General features: G+C 33.7%; 1 protein-coding gene across 1 annotated transcript in view; it reads left to right on the top strand.

The window, feature by feature from the left end:
• LOC143917857 (uncharacterized) overlaps positions 1-10,234 on the top strand; it is a 372,933-nt gene extending 362,699 nt beyond the window's left edge. Inside the window, exons 5-16 of the mRNA XM_077439465.1 lie at positions 3,698-3,955; positions 4,028-4,276; positions 4,353-4,612; positions 4,697-4,841; positions 4,931-5,071; positions 5,167-5,324; positions 5,516-5,586; positions 5,657-6,754; positions 6,794-7,982; positions 8,037-8,574; positions 9,756-9,908; positions 9,980-10,234. Of these exons, the coding sequence (XP_077295591.1) occupies positions 3,698-3,955; positions 4,028-4,276; positions 4,353-4,612; positions 4,697-4,841; positions 4,931-5,071; positions 5,167-5,324; positions 5,516-5,586; positions 5,657-6,754; positions 6,794-7,982; positions 8,037-8,574; positions 9,756-9,908; positions 9,980-10,234 (4,515 nt within the window). The remainder of the gene's footprint in view (positions 1-3,697; positions 3,956-4,027; positions 4,277-4,352; positions 4,613-4,696; positions 4,842-4,930; positions 5,072-5,166; positions 5,325-5,515; positions 5,587-5,656; positions 6,755-6,793; positions 7,983-8,036; positions 8,575-9,755; positions 9,909-9,979) is intronic.
• The last annotated feature ends 6,969 nt before the right edge of the window (positions 10,235-17,203 follow it).

Below are 17,203 nucleotides of genomic sequence, written 5' to 3' on the forward strand. Positions count from 1 at the left end.
GTAGGAAAAAGAGCTCAAAAACCTATTTACCCCCCCCCCCCCTAGCACTATATAAAAAAGTGTCGCACGTCCAAATAATTTATAATTAACCATTAGTATTGTCAAGGAATTATAATTTAATTCGCTCGGTAAATGGAAATGAAATGAAAACCATGAAAAAATCTTTATTCTTTATTAAATGTATTTGAATATAAAAAATCTTTATATTATTTTACGACCTACCAATCACAAACGTCTTTGACCAATCCAGACAATCCTCCGGGGGCGCCGGGGGACCCCCCGGATCCGGATTCCTGTTTCAGTTCCGGTTACCGACTATTGTTTCAATTCCGATTATTTTTTTAGTTCCGAATCCTGATTCCATTTTCTGTTCCGGATTCCTTTTTTGGTTTCGGTTTCCGATCCCTTTTTAAGTTCTGGATCCCGATTATTTTTTCAGTTCCGGTTCCCTATTCCTTTTTCTATTCCGTATCCCGATTACTGTTTTAGTTCCGGATTCCGATTACTGTTTTAGTTCTGGTTCTCGACTTTTGTATCTATTCCGGATCCGGATTCCTTTTTCAGTTCTGACTCCCGATTTTCGTATCAACTCCGGATCCGGTTTCCTGTTTCAGTTCCGGTTCCCGACTTTTGCCTCAATTCCGGATCTGGTTTCCTGTTTCTGTTCCGGATCCCGATTACTGTTTCAGTTCCGGATCCCGATTAGTGTTTCAGTTCTGGCTCCCGATTTTTGTATCATTTCCGGATCCGGTTTCCTGTTTCAGTTCCGGTCCCCGACTTTTGCCTCAATTCCGGATCTGGTTTCCTGTTTCTGTTCCGGATCCCGATTACTGTTTCAGTTCCGGATCCCGATTAGTGTTTCAGTTCTGGATCCCGATTACTGTTTCAGTTCTGGCTCCCGATTTTTGTATCATTTCCGGATCCGGTTTCCTGTTTCAGTTCCGGCTCCCGACTTTTGCTTCAATGCCGGATCCGGTTTCCTATTTCAGTTCCGGTTCCCGACTTTTGCTTCAATTCCGGATCTGGTTTCCTGTTTCTTTTCCGGATCCCGATTACTGTTTCAGTTCCGGTTCCCAAATTTTGTATCAATTCCGGATCCGGATTCCTTATTTCAGTTCCGGCTCCCGACTTTTGTATCAATTCCGGATCCTGTTTCCTGTTTCAGTTCCGGTTCCCGACTGTTGCTTCAATTCCGGATCTGGTTTCATGTTTCTGTTCCGGATCTCGATTACTGTTTCAGTTCCGGACCCCAATTAGTGTTTCAGTTCCGGATCCCGATTCCTTTTTCAGTTCTGGATTCTGATTCCTTTTTCATTTCCAGTTCTGGATTCCTTTCTGTTTCGGATACGGACTCCATTTTCAGTTCCGGATACCGATCCCTGTTTCAGTTCCGATTCCCGATATCTGTTTTAGTTCCGATTCCGATTAATTATTACTATACGTATTGTAAATTTATTTCAAATCATACATATATCAATTTGTTTCCGAAACCACCCATTGAAATTTCACCGGGCATAACACTAGTGTAGGTATAAAACTGGAAAATCCCTTAAAGTACTACGGCAGACGGGCAAAAAAAGGGCTCTTTATAAAATAAGAGTACGCTCTGTATCGTACGTAATAATGTGCATGAAATATAGATAGAGCAGGGATAACGATATCAATTCAGGCGAAGACGTATCGTTAGACATTTTTCTCAGGTTCGGTTTCTGTTTAGGCGAATCGTTTCGGGTTTCGCCGTTCCAAATTGTAAAAGCGGGGTGGGGTAGAGGGCGCCACTGTAGCTTTACGAGCGCTGAATAAACCATAATAAGGTGCTATCTGAACCCGAGGAAATCGGCTCATTTCCCACTCCAAGCTCCTCACGAATTCATGTTGAGGGCCTCCGCCTCCTCCCGAAGACTTCCCACCTCGCAGACGGGATTCCCTGTATATTTTTGCAGTCAGAATAATGGAATCCATTACGCGGATGGACGTGATTGTTGGCTGGCAATGCGATCCGACCAACAAGGATGCTCTTCCCACTCAAATATACATATAATCCTTGGGATTTGGACGATGTGTATCTCTCCCTTCGTTCAGATGTTGCGTTTATCGCTTCTCTCTCGATTCGGTGTGATTCTTTATACCTTTCGTGGATATGCTCGAGAAAAACAGAATTCTATTCAGAATGAGATTTAACGTCAAATATTTATTTTGTATGTCTTTAATCTGCGTACGTTTGTATACATATATATTATTGCGTAGGGGTGGGTGGAGGATCCAAATAAAAGGCCAAAGTCGCTTCACAGCATTTATTGGGTGATTAAGGAGATCCACGCACTGCCACTGCTCCGTCCAGGATCCCTTGGTATCGCCTAAGTACCTGCTTATAAAGGGCAGGTCACTCACTGCATCTTCCTCGACGCGTTTGTCTACCTATTTTTATAGTCACATACTAGATATGCAGTCGCACGGTCTCGGCATGCAGCTCTGAGAACTCTAGCGGAAAGTGGCTGGGGGCCGTTACCGATCACTAAGTCCATTCGGGGGTCTCCATTGTTAGCCAACAGCACTTAAGCCTGGAGATAATCCTCGAAAACCAATTAAAACGGCGGCTCCTTTTAGCATATGCTACAATATTTAAAAATTTACTAGACTAGTCTTGTGCCCGATGAAATATCATCGCATGGGAAATATCGGCATATCAAGTTATGTTTCGGCCTTGTGTTCGATCCGCACGCGGTCGAATTTTTTTCAAATACATTTTAAATATATTTAATTTATTATTTATATTTAATTGTTTAATATGAAAAAAAATGGTAAAAACACCTACCTAGCTACATTTAAACAATATAAAACACCAATAGAAAAATCAATTAATTAAATAAATTTTCAATAGATAGCTCTAAATGCTCAGAGACTAATTTGCCTAGAGGAGCATTGGTAGCAAACAGTATATATAAAAGTTTTTTTTTATGTTATGATGTTCGTATTATATTCGTTCGTTTTGTTGGCAGTGTCGAAACGACACAGACACACAGAATAGAGATATTATATACATATATGATTATGTGCATTACTTGTTTCTAAAACTCACTATGTATTATACATTAGAATTCATTTTAATTGCAGGTTATTTAATTACACTGAAAGATTAGATTACCTTGCTTTAAAAAGTTTGAAAATCTTTATTTAGTATATTTATATATGATACATACATATATTATATGTACATACATATCATCGACATCGAAAATATTTTATATTCTTTCATGATAAAATAAAACTTTATAATAATAAAATAGTTCATATTTTATTTCCCAAACAATATATTTATAATATATAATATTATATTAATTCTAAAATGAAATCTCATTTTACTTTGTAATTTCGGACTGAAAACATACATACATTTAGTAATCAGAAAATTATTATGATTATTCTATTACTCTATAATGGACTATATTTAGTTGTAAACAATTTGAATTTGATATCCAATATCTCCTAAGCAAATTTATGTGACAATCAATACTATTTAATTACTTTTGTATTATATGTTCTTGGCCCTTAGCAACGCCGGGTACATATTATATATATTATTATATTTAAATCATATTGTATTTAGCTGGTTATACATATATAACCATCAATTTAGTGTTATCGAAGTTTATTTCGCACTCAAAATATTAAAACATAAATTAATTGTATACTTCAGCTGGAACCAGGCGACCAAATCCTCCGAGTGAACGGCGAAGAAGTCGTCTCCGCCGCACGGGAACACGTGATACGACTAGTGAGAGCCTGTCCCACCAGTGTAACGCTCCAAGTGTGTCAACCTTCGGCAGGAGGAGCACCAGGACGACGATCAGCTCTGTTGACCAGAGCCGCTCGTGCTAGACTGCGTGCTCGACCTCGGCCACCGAGAGTACGTTTCGCAGAAAGCGTATGCGTCAATGGATCACCTCTATTTCCAGTAATTACAACAACTTCTCTCAAATATAACGCGCGTATAAATTGATTAATAACTCCAACTGTCACATTTCAGCCATCTGCATTTTCACTCGGAGACTTGTGCTTACCGCCGATGGCCAACGTTCTAAAAGTGTTCTTAGAGAATGGACAGACTAAGTCTTTCAAATACGACGCCACAACTACAGTGCAGGACGTTGTCACCAGTCTCAAAGATAAATTGTGCCTGTCTGCTGGAGAGCACTTTAGCCTAGTCGTAGAACATGTCAAAAGTCTACGACGGAATAAACTCACACTACTAGATCCTAAAGAAACTCTAGCAAGGGTACATACTTACTTACATACATGTATATAAATAAAATATGAAATTATTTCATTCTCATTGGTTAATTTTATAACAGATAGCGTCTCGACCTGGAGCTCACAAGCTCCGTTGCCTGTTCCGAGTGTCTTTTGTGCCGACTTCAGCTGCCGATTTGGCTCAGAAGGATCTAAACTCCATGGATTACCTTTACATGCAGTGCTGTAATGATGTGGCTCAGGAAAGATTCGCACCGGAACTCCAGCCAGACGTTGCATTGAGACTCGCTGCTTTACATATGCATCAGCATGCATTAGCTCATAATATGTCTCCGGCTAAATTGACGGTTAAGGCTGTAGAGTGAGTATACAATATTTGATCAAATCTTTATACAACATATTTCAAATTATAATAAGTAATTGTGTTAAAATTTTAAAATTTCAGACGTGAATTCGGATTAGAGAGATTTGTGCCATGTGGTTTGTTAGAAAGTATGAAAAGAAAAGAGCTTAGAAGGCTTATAGGACATTTTTTAAAATTAAACGCTCAAATGACGGGAAATCAACAGAAACATTTATCACAATTACAGGTCAATTAACATTCACTTTTAATTCATAATAATAACTTTGACTTGTGTTACATATGAAAATATAATATACTTATGTTTTGGTATTACAGGCCAAACTTCATTATTTAGATATAATATCAAGTTTGCCAAGTTATGGTGCCAAGTGTTTTAGCAGCAATCAACCGGAAAGAGTGTTGCTAGTCAGTCCGAGGTTTGGACTTAGTCAAATAGCTGGAATTAGAAACTCAGTGGTATTGTTTTCTTAGTTGATCATACCTTTTAGCATGTACATATGTGTGTATATATCAAATTAGTATAATGGTGATGTATAACTTTATCATTTCAGCCTACATTAATATCAAGTTTGGAAGACTTGGTTGGTATTAGACTCACGAGAGAAGATGAACTATCATACAATGTGAATATATTTCTTCAGAGGGATAGAGTCCTCACATTCAGTATGGAAGATAGAGATGGTGCTGAGCTGGCACTCGTTTTAGCTGGGTTTGTGACTTAAAATATTGTCGTTTTGCTATGAAATTTACTTTCAATTTGTTTCCTCTTTAATCTGCTAATCTAAAAGAATTTTATACAATTATTATAAATATATGAATCTATTTGAAGTTCAATTTTATGAATTTCAGTGCAAACTTTCATTTAAATTTTTTATTTGATCAATTTTGTTTTTTTTTCAGATACTTTCGACTTGTAACCGGAAAAGAATTGGACGTTGATCAGGAAAGAGAACCTGTTACAGATGATAGTGGTAATTTATAATTCATTACTAAGTTATATGATTATTTCTAGTGTTTTAATTGGAATTTTATTCGTTTTAGCTCCACCATATCTCTCACAACACAATGTAGTACCGGCAAAATGGAGCTATGTTAACTATGATGATCCAAGTGTATTATCTAAAAGTCATTATGTTACATTTACAATGCCACCACCTTATCATTCTACACCTAAAATAACTCAAAATGGCTTTGACACGAATATGAATGCCACTATAGCAAATAAAAATCATGCAAACCTATCGGGCAGTCCTTTGATATATGATCGTAAAGGTGGCAATATCACCAATTCCATTTATGAAAACTATCAAGATGCAGATGATTACGGCAAAAATGACACTACGTGGGCTGAAGAAAATATGGGCTTCGATTTCCAGAGCATATTGTCTTTGGAAATTCTAGAAAACACTTCGGATGCAAGATTGATTGAAGCAAGAAACGAAGAGGTTCTCAAAAGAGTAACTGAAATGCAAAAGTTGGTTGAGAATTCTGAACAGTATCTTAACGAACAAGTTGAATTGAGTTTCAAGAACCATTCTAAAATGAATGGCGACGATGGAAATTCGTACTGGCTCGAAACCAGCGTCGATAAATTAGAAAGCGACAACGAATCCAGTCTGAGTCGTATCTCATCATTGGACGATAATCCTGGAAAGTTGAAACATAGCGATTCTTTGATTCTCTTAACAGAAACTATCAATCAAGGATTGAATGGAATCAATAATGATTTGAATTCTATTCTGAACGCTGGTAAAAAACCTAACGAAGACCCGTTAACTCAACGGCAAAGTCAAGGTTTGAGTGCTATTCTGAACAACTGTGGCCTGACAGATGCATTGTTGGCTTTGAATAATGATTTATCACAATCAGAAAGCGATAACGATTCCTTGTACACACCAACAAGCAGTCCTATACATAGACATCAAGCTAAAAGTACTAGTATTCAAAGTAAAGCAATACGGACTAGTTTCGGATTGCACAGTCCTGACAATCCATTATATAGCAGTCAACCCAATGGACGAGAACAAAATCTGCGAGCGTATTTGAACCAACTTCGAGAGAATTCAACCAATAATCGCACCAATGGAACAAACACCGAGACGACATCGGATGCAACATCGTCTGAAAACCGAGACAGCGGTCTATTCAACGGTGATTTGATCAATATGATTGATTTAGATCCTGATTTGATCGACTTGACTCTGTTGCCGCCTCCTCAAACTCCAGATGAATTGGATAGCATCACTCAAGTACCTCAAGTCATAAACACAGTTCCGGCATCATTTGCTGATGAAAGTGATCCAAATAAAAAGGATGCCAATGATAAACATGTCAAAGATCCAAGTTTAGATGAATTTTTAGCGACTGTCGTTATCGAACCGCCTACTTTGAAAGTCACACCTGCTGTTGAATTGACCCCTGAGGAGATCATGTCGTTTATTATCCCACCACCTCCTACTTGCATGTCCATGACGAAGACAGCAGACAATGTTATATATTCAAATGAATCTCAAATTATACAGCATATGAAAGAGCTGGGTCAAGAGGCACAGAAACCAATGTGTAACGGACAAGTCGTCAAAGGCAACGTCAGAGTGAGTGAAATCCGTGATATGTTCAATGCTAAAAGTTTGAGCCAAGCACGCAACAGTCTCATAATAAACGAGAAAAATATTGAAAAGAGCAATTGTGATAATAATATTATTAGCACTTCTTCGCCGAATCCTAAACGTAGACATACGGCACCGAACGGACATATAATCGACTATCCTACTGTTGAAAGAAAAGGTGTGTTTTCATGTTGCGGGAAAGATAAATCGAAACCGAATGAAGATCAAGAAAAAGCTGAAGAAAAGTTAGCCGATTCTAACGAGTGTGATATTAAACCACCTCCTCGTTGTTCTGAGGATAATGTGAAACCTCCAGAGAGGCCTCCGAAGAGTTTGACAGTTGTCAATAGTGTCAGACCAAGATCAAATTCATTCACTTACAATTCCAATGGTTTATCGATAGCGGAGCCGCCAGAAAATAGATTCAACACATTGAATAGCAGAAAGATTGATGCAAAAATATTCACTCAACAGAATGGAGATATCCATCATGAGTTTTCAAACGGATACATTTCAAATATGATGCCTCCGTGTTTGCCTCCGAGAGGTGATGCAGCTCTTAACATTCCTCCACACATTTTACTTCCTCCAAAAAAACCTCCACTTCCACCAGTGCCGAGTATAGAAACTTTAAAAATGAAAGCTGCACTCAAACATCCCCCTCCCATACTAAAGAACGGAGTCGAACAAAAAGTAGCCAGCATTGGATCGCCTCATTTTTTGCGAAACCAAAACTTCTTCAAAGACATTGAATTGGAGCATCAGAGTGCATTTTCAAATTGTGAGCCATCGTCGTCGCCTACTAGGACTAGAACTTTGTCTCAACCCGAGTGTGTAATTCACTCGCCGCCATCGTCGAACAAAGTCGGCCACGTCAGGTCTCATTCGGAGACCAAAAATACAATTTTGAAGAATAAAGAAATGAGCACTATATTCTCTCTGTGCTCCCCACAAATGAATCGGAAATTTACCAGCTCCACTATGAATCATTCCGACGCATCAAGCGAAAGAGGTCTCAGTTCCGGCTCGTTTAACGGCTCTGATTATAAAATCGTACCACCGAATTTCTCCACTCTGAGAAACGAGCATAATTCAAGGACGAATCACGTTCGATTCAAAGATCAGGTAGACGCCTTTAACTGCAGCACTTTGCCGTCGCCCATTTTGAAACAGAAACTCGGAGAGTGTGGAGTCGGTGGCAACGGCCACGTTGTCAGTGTTGAAATTCTGCTTCAGAAGACTGAAGTAGCTGTTGATGGATTGTTGTCGCGGCTTCATCAAGTAGCACAAACTTGCTCACATCAGCACGCTCAAGGTGGAGGAGAAGATATTGATGAAAGGAAATTTCAGGTATGACTTATGCCCCAGCTTAAACCCAAAAATCTTTAATAATATTAAAATGATAATCGTCAATGTGAATTTAAATTGCCTGCTTATCAAAACCCATCCACATAGATAAAAATTAATATTTTTGGGTTTTATTTGAATGTAATCTTTGACTGAAATGACGTTGTATATGATTTATATTTCGTCGACTTGGATTTGTCTTGAGATATGCTAGGTTATTCTCCAACCCTTTGTCTTCTCGCTTGCTTCTCAACTCTCTTGTTAGAAGTAAGCTAGAGTATAATGCGATTGTGTGGAATCCGCATGAAGCAAACTACTCTCTTATTATCGAAAAAGTGCAAAAAGCATCTCTTCGTTTTCTATACAAGAAAGAGTTTGGGTATTACCCATATCTCTATCCTACTCCTTTCCTTTTGTGTATAATTCCCTTGAACTTGAGAAACTTCTCGTTAATTCGTTTCGTTCTCCAGCTACTACGTTGTTGCTGGAACAGTTGGGACTTTATGTACCTAATAATTATTTGCGTTGTAGATATCATCATTTAATGGTTGTACCTCCTGCTCGCACAGTTCTTTTTCGAATGGCTACTATACCAAGAGCTATTCGACTTCTCAATGAAATCGTTGCTGCCGTCCCTGAATGCGATATTTTCCACCTCGGTGAGCGTAGATTATCGGATATTATATTAACATATTTATCTGGTGACCTGCGCTCATCATTACTTTCTTAATTTGAATGTGATGTATCAGTGGAATCTTAATCTACTCTTCCATTTGGGCCTCGCTGTGATTTTATTTTTATTCATATTTTGTTTTATTTTATTTTACTTTTTCTATCTCCTTTGTTCATTTTTATGTTCTATTTTAATTTTGTTCAATGTAAACAAAGTATGGGATTTATGGATTTTATTTTTGATTTTTACACTTTTGTTCATTTTTTTTTCTGATGCCTTATTTTCCTTTTTTTACTTTTTTTTATTATTTTATTTTACCATGTTTTCTGCTTTTGCTTTTTTCCTTTATTTTATATTTTACTTGTTTTTATATCTTTATCAAATGTAGGCCATTGTGGCGCATTAGATTATTCCTGTAATGCCACAATGGTCCAAAACTATTAATAAATAAATAAATATTTTATATTTAGTGACTTAAATCAGTGTTCAATAGTATTCATTCGATTTATAGGAAGCTCGAGATCAGCTCACTAATGAAGCTGTAGCCTTAGTCAATGGAAGTAGAGCTTTAGTTGCATCTTTAGCTGCTGGTGTGCCGAGAGGCGTTGCCGCACCTCTAGCCGAGTGTTTAACCCCTCTCCGGAAACTCGCTGATCTATCACAGGTTTGTGTAGAATAGTATTAAATTAACAATATTGGAGTACCAATTGTGACTGGATATTATACTGATTTCAGGCTTTAGGCAGACACACTTCATCTCCATTACAAACGCGCAATTTAGTGTTGCGGGTGCACGATGTAGCTGCGGCTTTCAAGGAATTGGCCGGAGCTGATATGGCTCGCGTGGTGAGAGAGCACATTCGAAAAATGTCTGATCCTCAACAAAGCGAAGCCACCACATCGCTGGAGGGCCAACTGGCTCTGAGAGCCGAATGTCTAGCTAATGTTTTAGCCACTCTTCTGAGGAGCCTTCGTGTGTTTTCCCCTTAATTGTGTTTTCTACCTAACGCCATTTGTCATATCATTTTCATTGGCGAAATGCTTCCTATCAACAAAACATATATGATTTTCATATCCTCTATATAAATATTCTATTTATTGAGAATTTCATACTGAAAATACATATATTTTTATTGTATTTCATACGTCTTGGTATAATTAGGTTAATTTGAATTTTTTAACATAATTTATATTTTTCAAATCAAAATGGTGGGAAAATCGTTAATTATTTTTCTATACAAATCTTCATATGTATGTATATATATTTTCATTATTTATTAATTTCTCTCATATCGTCAAATCTCATATCTTTTTTTCTTCAATACAGGCTTATTCTGATAAATGATGTATTCTACAAAAACTATACATACTGTTTTAGTAGATTTTGGACAAGTTTGAAGGATTACTCATATTTAGACAAAACCTTATAACTATTGACAGATTTTGCTGTAGATTAGAATATAGTAGACTAATTTTCAAAACAATTCCAATCTTATTCAGAATATCCCTGTTTATGATAAAAGCTTATCGATAAAATTTTCGATCTTCATAAGTGTTTAATAATATAACATTAAAATTATCTGTTTTTGAAACGATATTCTTCATTGAAATCTTGAATGACAAATATTGTCAAGAGACAATAAAATGAATTCCAGCCATAATTACATATGTTTGTGTTTTAAAACTCGTATCGATACACTTGATTGCTTCGTGAAATGTTTGATTTTAAACACAAATAACTAAAATTTATTAAAAATGTGTACATATTATATTTGCAAGGCATATTTATATTCTTGTGTAATGTTAGAATTAACATTTAGACATGTAAAACCCACATAAACATAACTACCATGTGATTTTAGTTTTGAAATAAAGTTCAGGCACAGCTCTGGCTTTATCTATTTCACAATCGCTTGATTAATATACATATATATATTATTATAAAATAGAGTGATTCATAAGTGTGACATCAAAAAAAGTCTGATTGTTAAATTTGTAATAAATAAATATTAATTCTTGATATTTGTTTTTTACAGTGGCAAACGTTGTTTAAAGATTTTGTACGAGTGCATCAATTGCGGTATTTATTATAATGAATTGCCATGTAATTAATTTTTCGAACCGCTAAATCTTAAGTAAATGCGCGATTGGATAATAAATTTGCCCAAAAGTTATGATTTTACACAAGCGCTTTATTAATATAATGAATAATAATATAACGTATTACAAAAGAAGGGCAGTTCGCCATGTTTTTATATCTTTTCGGTATGATTTATACATGCGGTGTATAAGAATCGATTCTCCGTGTAATTAAATATGCATAATATTGCTAAAAATGAATGCTAAACATCTAATCATTGCAGAGGATTCCCTTTTAAATCAAAATATGACAAATTTCAACTATCATTTAAATATTTATGTAATAATAGCATTTAACAAAAGGTGCTTTGATGTTAAGTGCTCCATGCGATTTTCTAATATCAGTATAAATACATATACATATATCTTATAGTTAAATGTGATTAATCACAAGACCAAGTCTTAATATTTTACGCATACTATTTAATTTATCTCTTTATATATATTTTATATGTGTAATTAATTACTCACCGATTTGACGAGTGTGTTTTTTCAATATATTTAAACTAAATTCTTACATTGAAAATGTTTTATAACAAGAAATATAAGAGTTGGAGATTTTTCGTTGTAAAAAAATGTATATGTGAATTTATTTGTGTTATTTTATTCGTAGAATTTAAAGTTACTTTATATAGTGTTTTGGTCTGTTAAAGATTGACTGTTCTTAAAAAGCTGTTATGGATTATTCCTCAATGTTTATTGTTAAGTTTTTATTGTTTTATATGTATATACAGGTTTCTCATTCCAAATTCACCCATTTTCATTTCAAATCACACCTTTTTCATTTCAAATTGACCTCTTTTCAATGTCTGTGAAATGAAAAAGGTTTAGTTTCAAATGTAAAACGGTTAATTTAAAATGAATAAGGGTCAATTTGAAATGAAAAAGGTTGAATTTGGAATGAAAAACCTATATCAAAGAGAACATGTTACCAATGCTGTAAAATCTGTGTTATCGGCAATGATCCTTAGAAATTAATACATATTGTGAACTTCAAACACAATTTCAATGTCTATAATATTCTTTTTTTTTAGATCTCAAATGACACAGATTTTCAATAACATATTTCAATTTAATTTTCAATAATAATATTAATAATAGTTGATAGATGATTGTGATTATTTTAGAAGTAATCTGCCTCTATTGATTTTCTTTCAAAGTTTTTGTAGACATATTGTAAAGATTTCTTTTCTGGCTGTGGCTATTTGCAGGTACTACGTATATCTGCGAATTATTGGCTATTTGCAGGTAGGTACTATATCTGCGACAGGCGCAAAGCCTTCTGCGCATGCGCGTGAACTTATAATCCGATTATAATTTCTTACATTTAATGTATGCTAGACTTGTTTAATCAATCGTTCATTATTTTAATCTTATATGTTTAATCAATTGTGCAAGCTACGTCACTTTACGAGTTCGAACAAAATTTTAAGAGGTTTAAAACAAAACTTTATCAGTAAACACGCTGACAGTGACAGTCCACGCGCATGCGCAGAAGGCTTTGCGCCTGTCGCAGATATAGTACCTGCAAATAGCCAATAATTCGCCGACATAGTACCTGTAAATAGCCAATAATTCGCAGATATAGACCTGCAAATAGCCACAACCTTCTTTTCTTGACTAAGGTGCTCGTCATTATCTCTTTCGTTGTGTATAATAATTTAAATAGTGTTCATTCTTAGAGTGGATATACATATACATACATACGTATAAAAATAATGATTTATCAAAATATTTTAGGCGTTTTAAATTTCTCTTTAGATTTACGTGAAACAGTGTGCATGCTTATACCAAATAAAATAAATAAAAAAATAACTTGAAAACATTACAGTATATACATACATACATATATATAATATATATATATATACAATTAATAATTATTTCAATTAAACCAATATTGTACTACTTTTAGTCCGAGTGAAAATATGAAGACGGCGTATATATCTCGAAAGGTAGGTCGTTAACCACCATTATGAAGATGATCGTGTATTGTATGTATTTAAATAGCTCTGACTGTTCAGTTGTGCCTTGTAACAAGGTAGGTTTTGAGAGCATTCCCAAATCAGTCATGAATCGATGACGTCGGTAAGTAATTTGAATATCCGCAGCAAAAATATTGATTTGAAGTGTACCTTTATTTTAATTTCGTTTGAATTATAAACAAAAACCTCTGAATTGTTAGTTACATATCTACATAATCCCAATGATAACTATACCAAAATACCCTTATATATATTATACATATATATATTTAAATATAATATATTATATATTAATTGTATTATCGTTTGTTGTACATCTAAAATGTAATAAATTATAAACATAGAATCGATGTCTTGTTTTTTTTTTTACTACATATATATTCATTTTCGTTGTGTTGATTAATTAGCTCGTCTCCGTTGTAGCGGTCACATTTTCCGATGTACCAATGCAATTATGGTTAGATTGGAGATATTAAAAGATTTATAACTGTCACCATGGAGTGGGAAAAAACCTGAAGAACATGTCTTTCGAGTTTCGCAGCGTCGGATCAAGTGAATCTCCTACATATTTGCCATCGGACGAGTGCAATTATGAAATGCTCCGTTTATGGACACTTGCCTTCGTAGAAGAAGATTGCCATAAATAGCTGCATTTAATTTTTAACAAACTTTTAGACTATTTTTATATTATCTTATACGTTTATTTAATTATATAGCTTTAATGGTGTTGAATTTTCAGATTTGGTATGGATTTAAATGTTTGCCCGCGGCTGTCTTCTATGGAAGCTTTGCGCGACAAGTCTGTAGCGTGACTGTTTTCCATAGAATTTCTGAACTTTGCACGGGATTTTGAACCTTATATGCGCCTATTTCAACTGTTTTAAGGTTCAAAATTGTTTGAATATATTACTGAGAGTTGAATGCCATCTATTCAATTTGCTTAAAATGAATATATACCAGTCAAAATTAGTGGTTTTGTGGAACCATACTGAAACCTAGTTTATGTGACGTCACGTCTGTTGAACAATGGCGACGATACGTCTCAATTGTATGAAGAATGATTATTTGACAATTAAGCCTAAACTACGAGATATATTATGTATTTTATTGCTTAAAATAAAACTTTGTGTTAATTAACATATTTGGTTACTTGAGTAAATATTAAAATCTGTATTTAAGGTCGAAAACTCGATTGCCAAATTGGCGAAATATTTATTGCCGCAGGCAAAGGGTTAAAGATAGTGCCAAGTGTGCACTTTTTTTAGTTATTTTTATTGTTACTTGCAAGTGCTTAGAGTCAAAATAAGATTGTTGAATATAAACTTGTTGTAATATTATATTTGTTTTCTTTTAAATCTTGCTTTACTTTGCTCGGATGTGTGAAAGTTGGAAAAAAAAATTAAAAAGCTTTGCAATAACATTTTTATTGTACCAAATACATAATATTATAATATATTGCGAATGTGTTCCATTCAGAAATTCGATGATTTATAGATCAGTCAACGCTTGCCAAAGTTTATATTTTAAACAACAAACGCAATTTACAAATTTGGCGTTTTAGAAGTATAGTTGTAGAGTGGCAATTTAAGTGGGTTGCCACGGGTATATTCTCTAAATTTCATTCTTAAAATTTCGACTCTGTAGCATTCTAATTTGTTAGGTTTCCATAATCGTTTCTTGACGAATCTGCCTGTTTTTCGATCGCGACAGATCTTTATTATTTTTGTGAAATAACGTGACGATGAAGAATTATTTGGCATGATTTAGAATATTGGTTTGTAAATATGTTGATGAAAGCGAGTGGATGAAAAATATTAAATAAAAGAATAACGTTTTCATTCATTTGAAAAAAAAGACGATGTATTGTTCCTTTATTTTACAATAAAAGATATAAAATGTGTAGTTGATTAATAAAGGGATGAATTTAAAAGTAGACTTTTATTTTTAGAGAGATTACAGTAAGTGTATTCATCATATTAAATGATGTTAAATTATGAATTCAAACCTACATTTGTACATATAATATAAATCCATTAGGATAGAACTAATTAATATACATAATGCTACATATATTGAAATATCTAATGGACGAGAACTACATAATACATATGTACATATGCAATGCTTTTTAAATACATACATATGTAATTTTAAGTAGCAAAGCGGTCAAGAAAAGTTTACTAGCTTATAGGTAAAATTCCAACATTTAAATAAACTTCAGTAGGTAATATTTTCAATATGGTGGTCAAATATAAAATTATATAAAATAATATTTCAAGTATTTTACAATATGTATAATACTCCACCTTGTAGAAAATTTAATCAATTTTCGAATTTCAGACGTTGGACTATTAATAAATATATAAGGAATCATCATATCATATATAATATATAATATCGCTATTATGTGTGTATGTGTAAAATAACGCTCGCTGTACTACATATATGTAATAGTCGTTTCGATTCGACACACATATGTACGTCACATCTAAAACACTGCGAATAAAACGTACGAATATAATAACGAAAGGAAAAAACTTCTATATATACAGTTTGCTACTAATGTTTCCTCTAGGCTAATAGACGGTGCTAAGTCTTTGAGCATTTAGCGCCATCTATTGAAAATTTATTTAATTAATTCTTTGGTCTATTAATCTTTTTATGACAAATATTTATAACTAGTGTTGTACCCGATGAAATATTATCGCATGGGTGTTGGCCAATTAAGTTATTAAATAAATAAAAAATTATAAGAAATGTATCGATCTTATGTTCGACCAGTCTTTTGGTCGAATTTTCTTCAAATACCTTTTAAATATATTTAATTGTTTAATATGCAAAAAAATGGTAAAACTACCTACCTACCTACATATAAACAATATAAAACAACAATAGAAAAATTAATTAATTAAATAAATTTTCAATAGATGGCGCTATCAATATATATATATATATATATATATATATATATATATATATATATATATATATATATATATATATATATATATATATATATATATATATATATAATATATATATATATATATATATATATATATATATATATATATATATATATATATATATATATATATATATATATATATATAACTATACTTACGACGACTTCTTCGCCGTTCACTCGGAGGATTTGGTCGCCTGGTTCCAGCTGAAGTATACAATTAATTTATGTTTTAATATTTTGAGTGCAAAATAAACTTCGATAACACTAAATTGATGGTTATATATGTATAACCAGCTAAATACAATATGATTTAAATATAATAATATATATATATATATATATATATATATATATATATATATATATATATATATATATATATATATATATATATATTGAGTGAATGCGACAGTTGCTCTTCGACCAGATAATACGTATTTTAAATTGACAAAATCGAGGTTTCGTATTCTCCAATTTTCCCCTCCGAAACTGGTCCAATTTTTAAAAAAAATTTCATCATCGGTATGAGAAAGATATTTTCTATGCACCTGTGCGCGTATTTTTTTTTAAATCGACCGTTAAATAAGCACGCTGGACTCTTTTCGTGGGTGTAAAAAAGATTTTATAGATGTTTGGCTGCTCCCAGCTCCTATAAAAAATTAACTAATCAAAAAAATAAAAGCACAAATCCATGCCAATGGTGAATATCCATAGCATATTAAAAAATAATTTCTCTAGTGCCATAATTGAGGAAGGGAGAAGTGTAATACGTTTGTATGGACAAGGCGCTGGTGTCCAGCCCTCTTAAGCAAGTAATAAACATATTAACAAAAAAAGTTATCAAATACTAAATATGTACATAGCATT

Source organism: Arctopsyche grandis, chromosome 10 (genome assembly GCF_051622035.1).
Source record: "Arctopsyche grandis isolate Sample6627 chromosome 10, ASM5162203v2, whole genome shotgun sequence".
Classification (NCBI taxonomy): domain Eukaryota; kingdom Metazoa; phylum Arthropoda; class Insecta; order Trichoptera; family Hydropsychidae; genus Arctopsyche; species Arctopsyche grandis.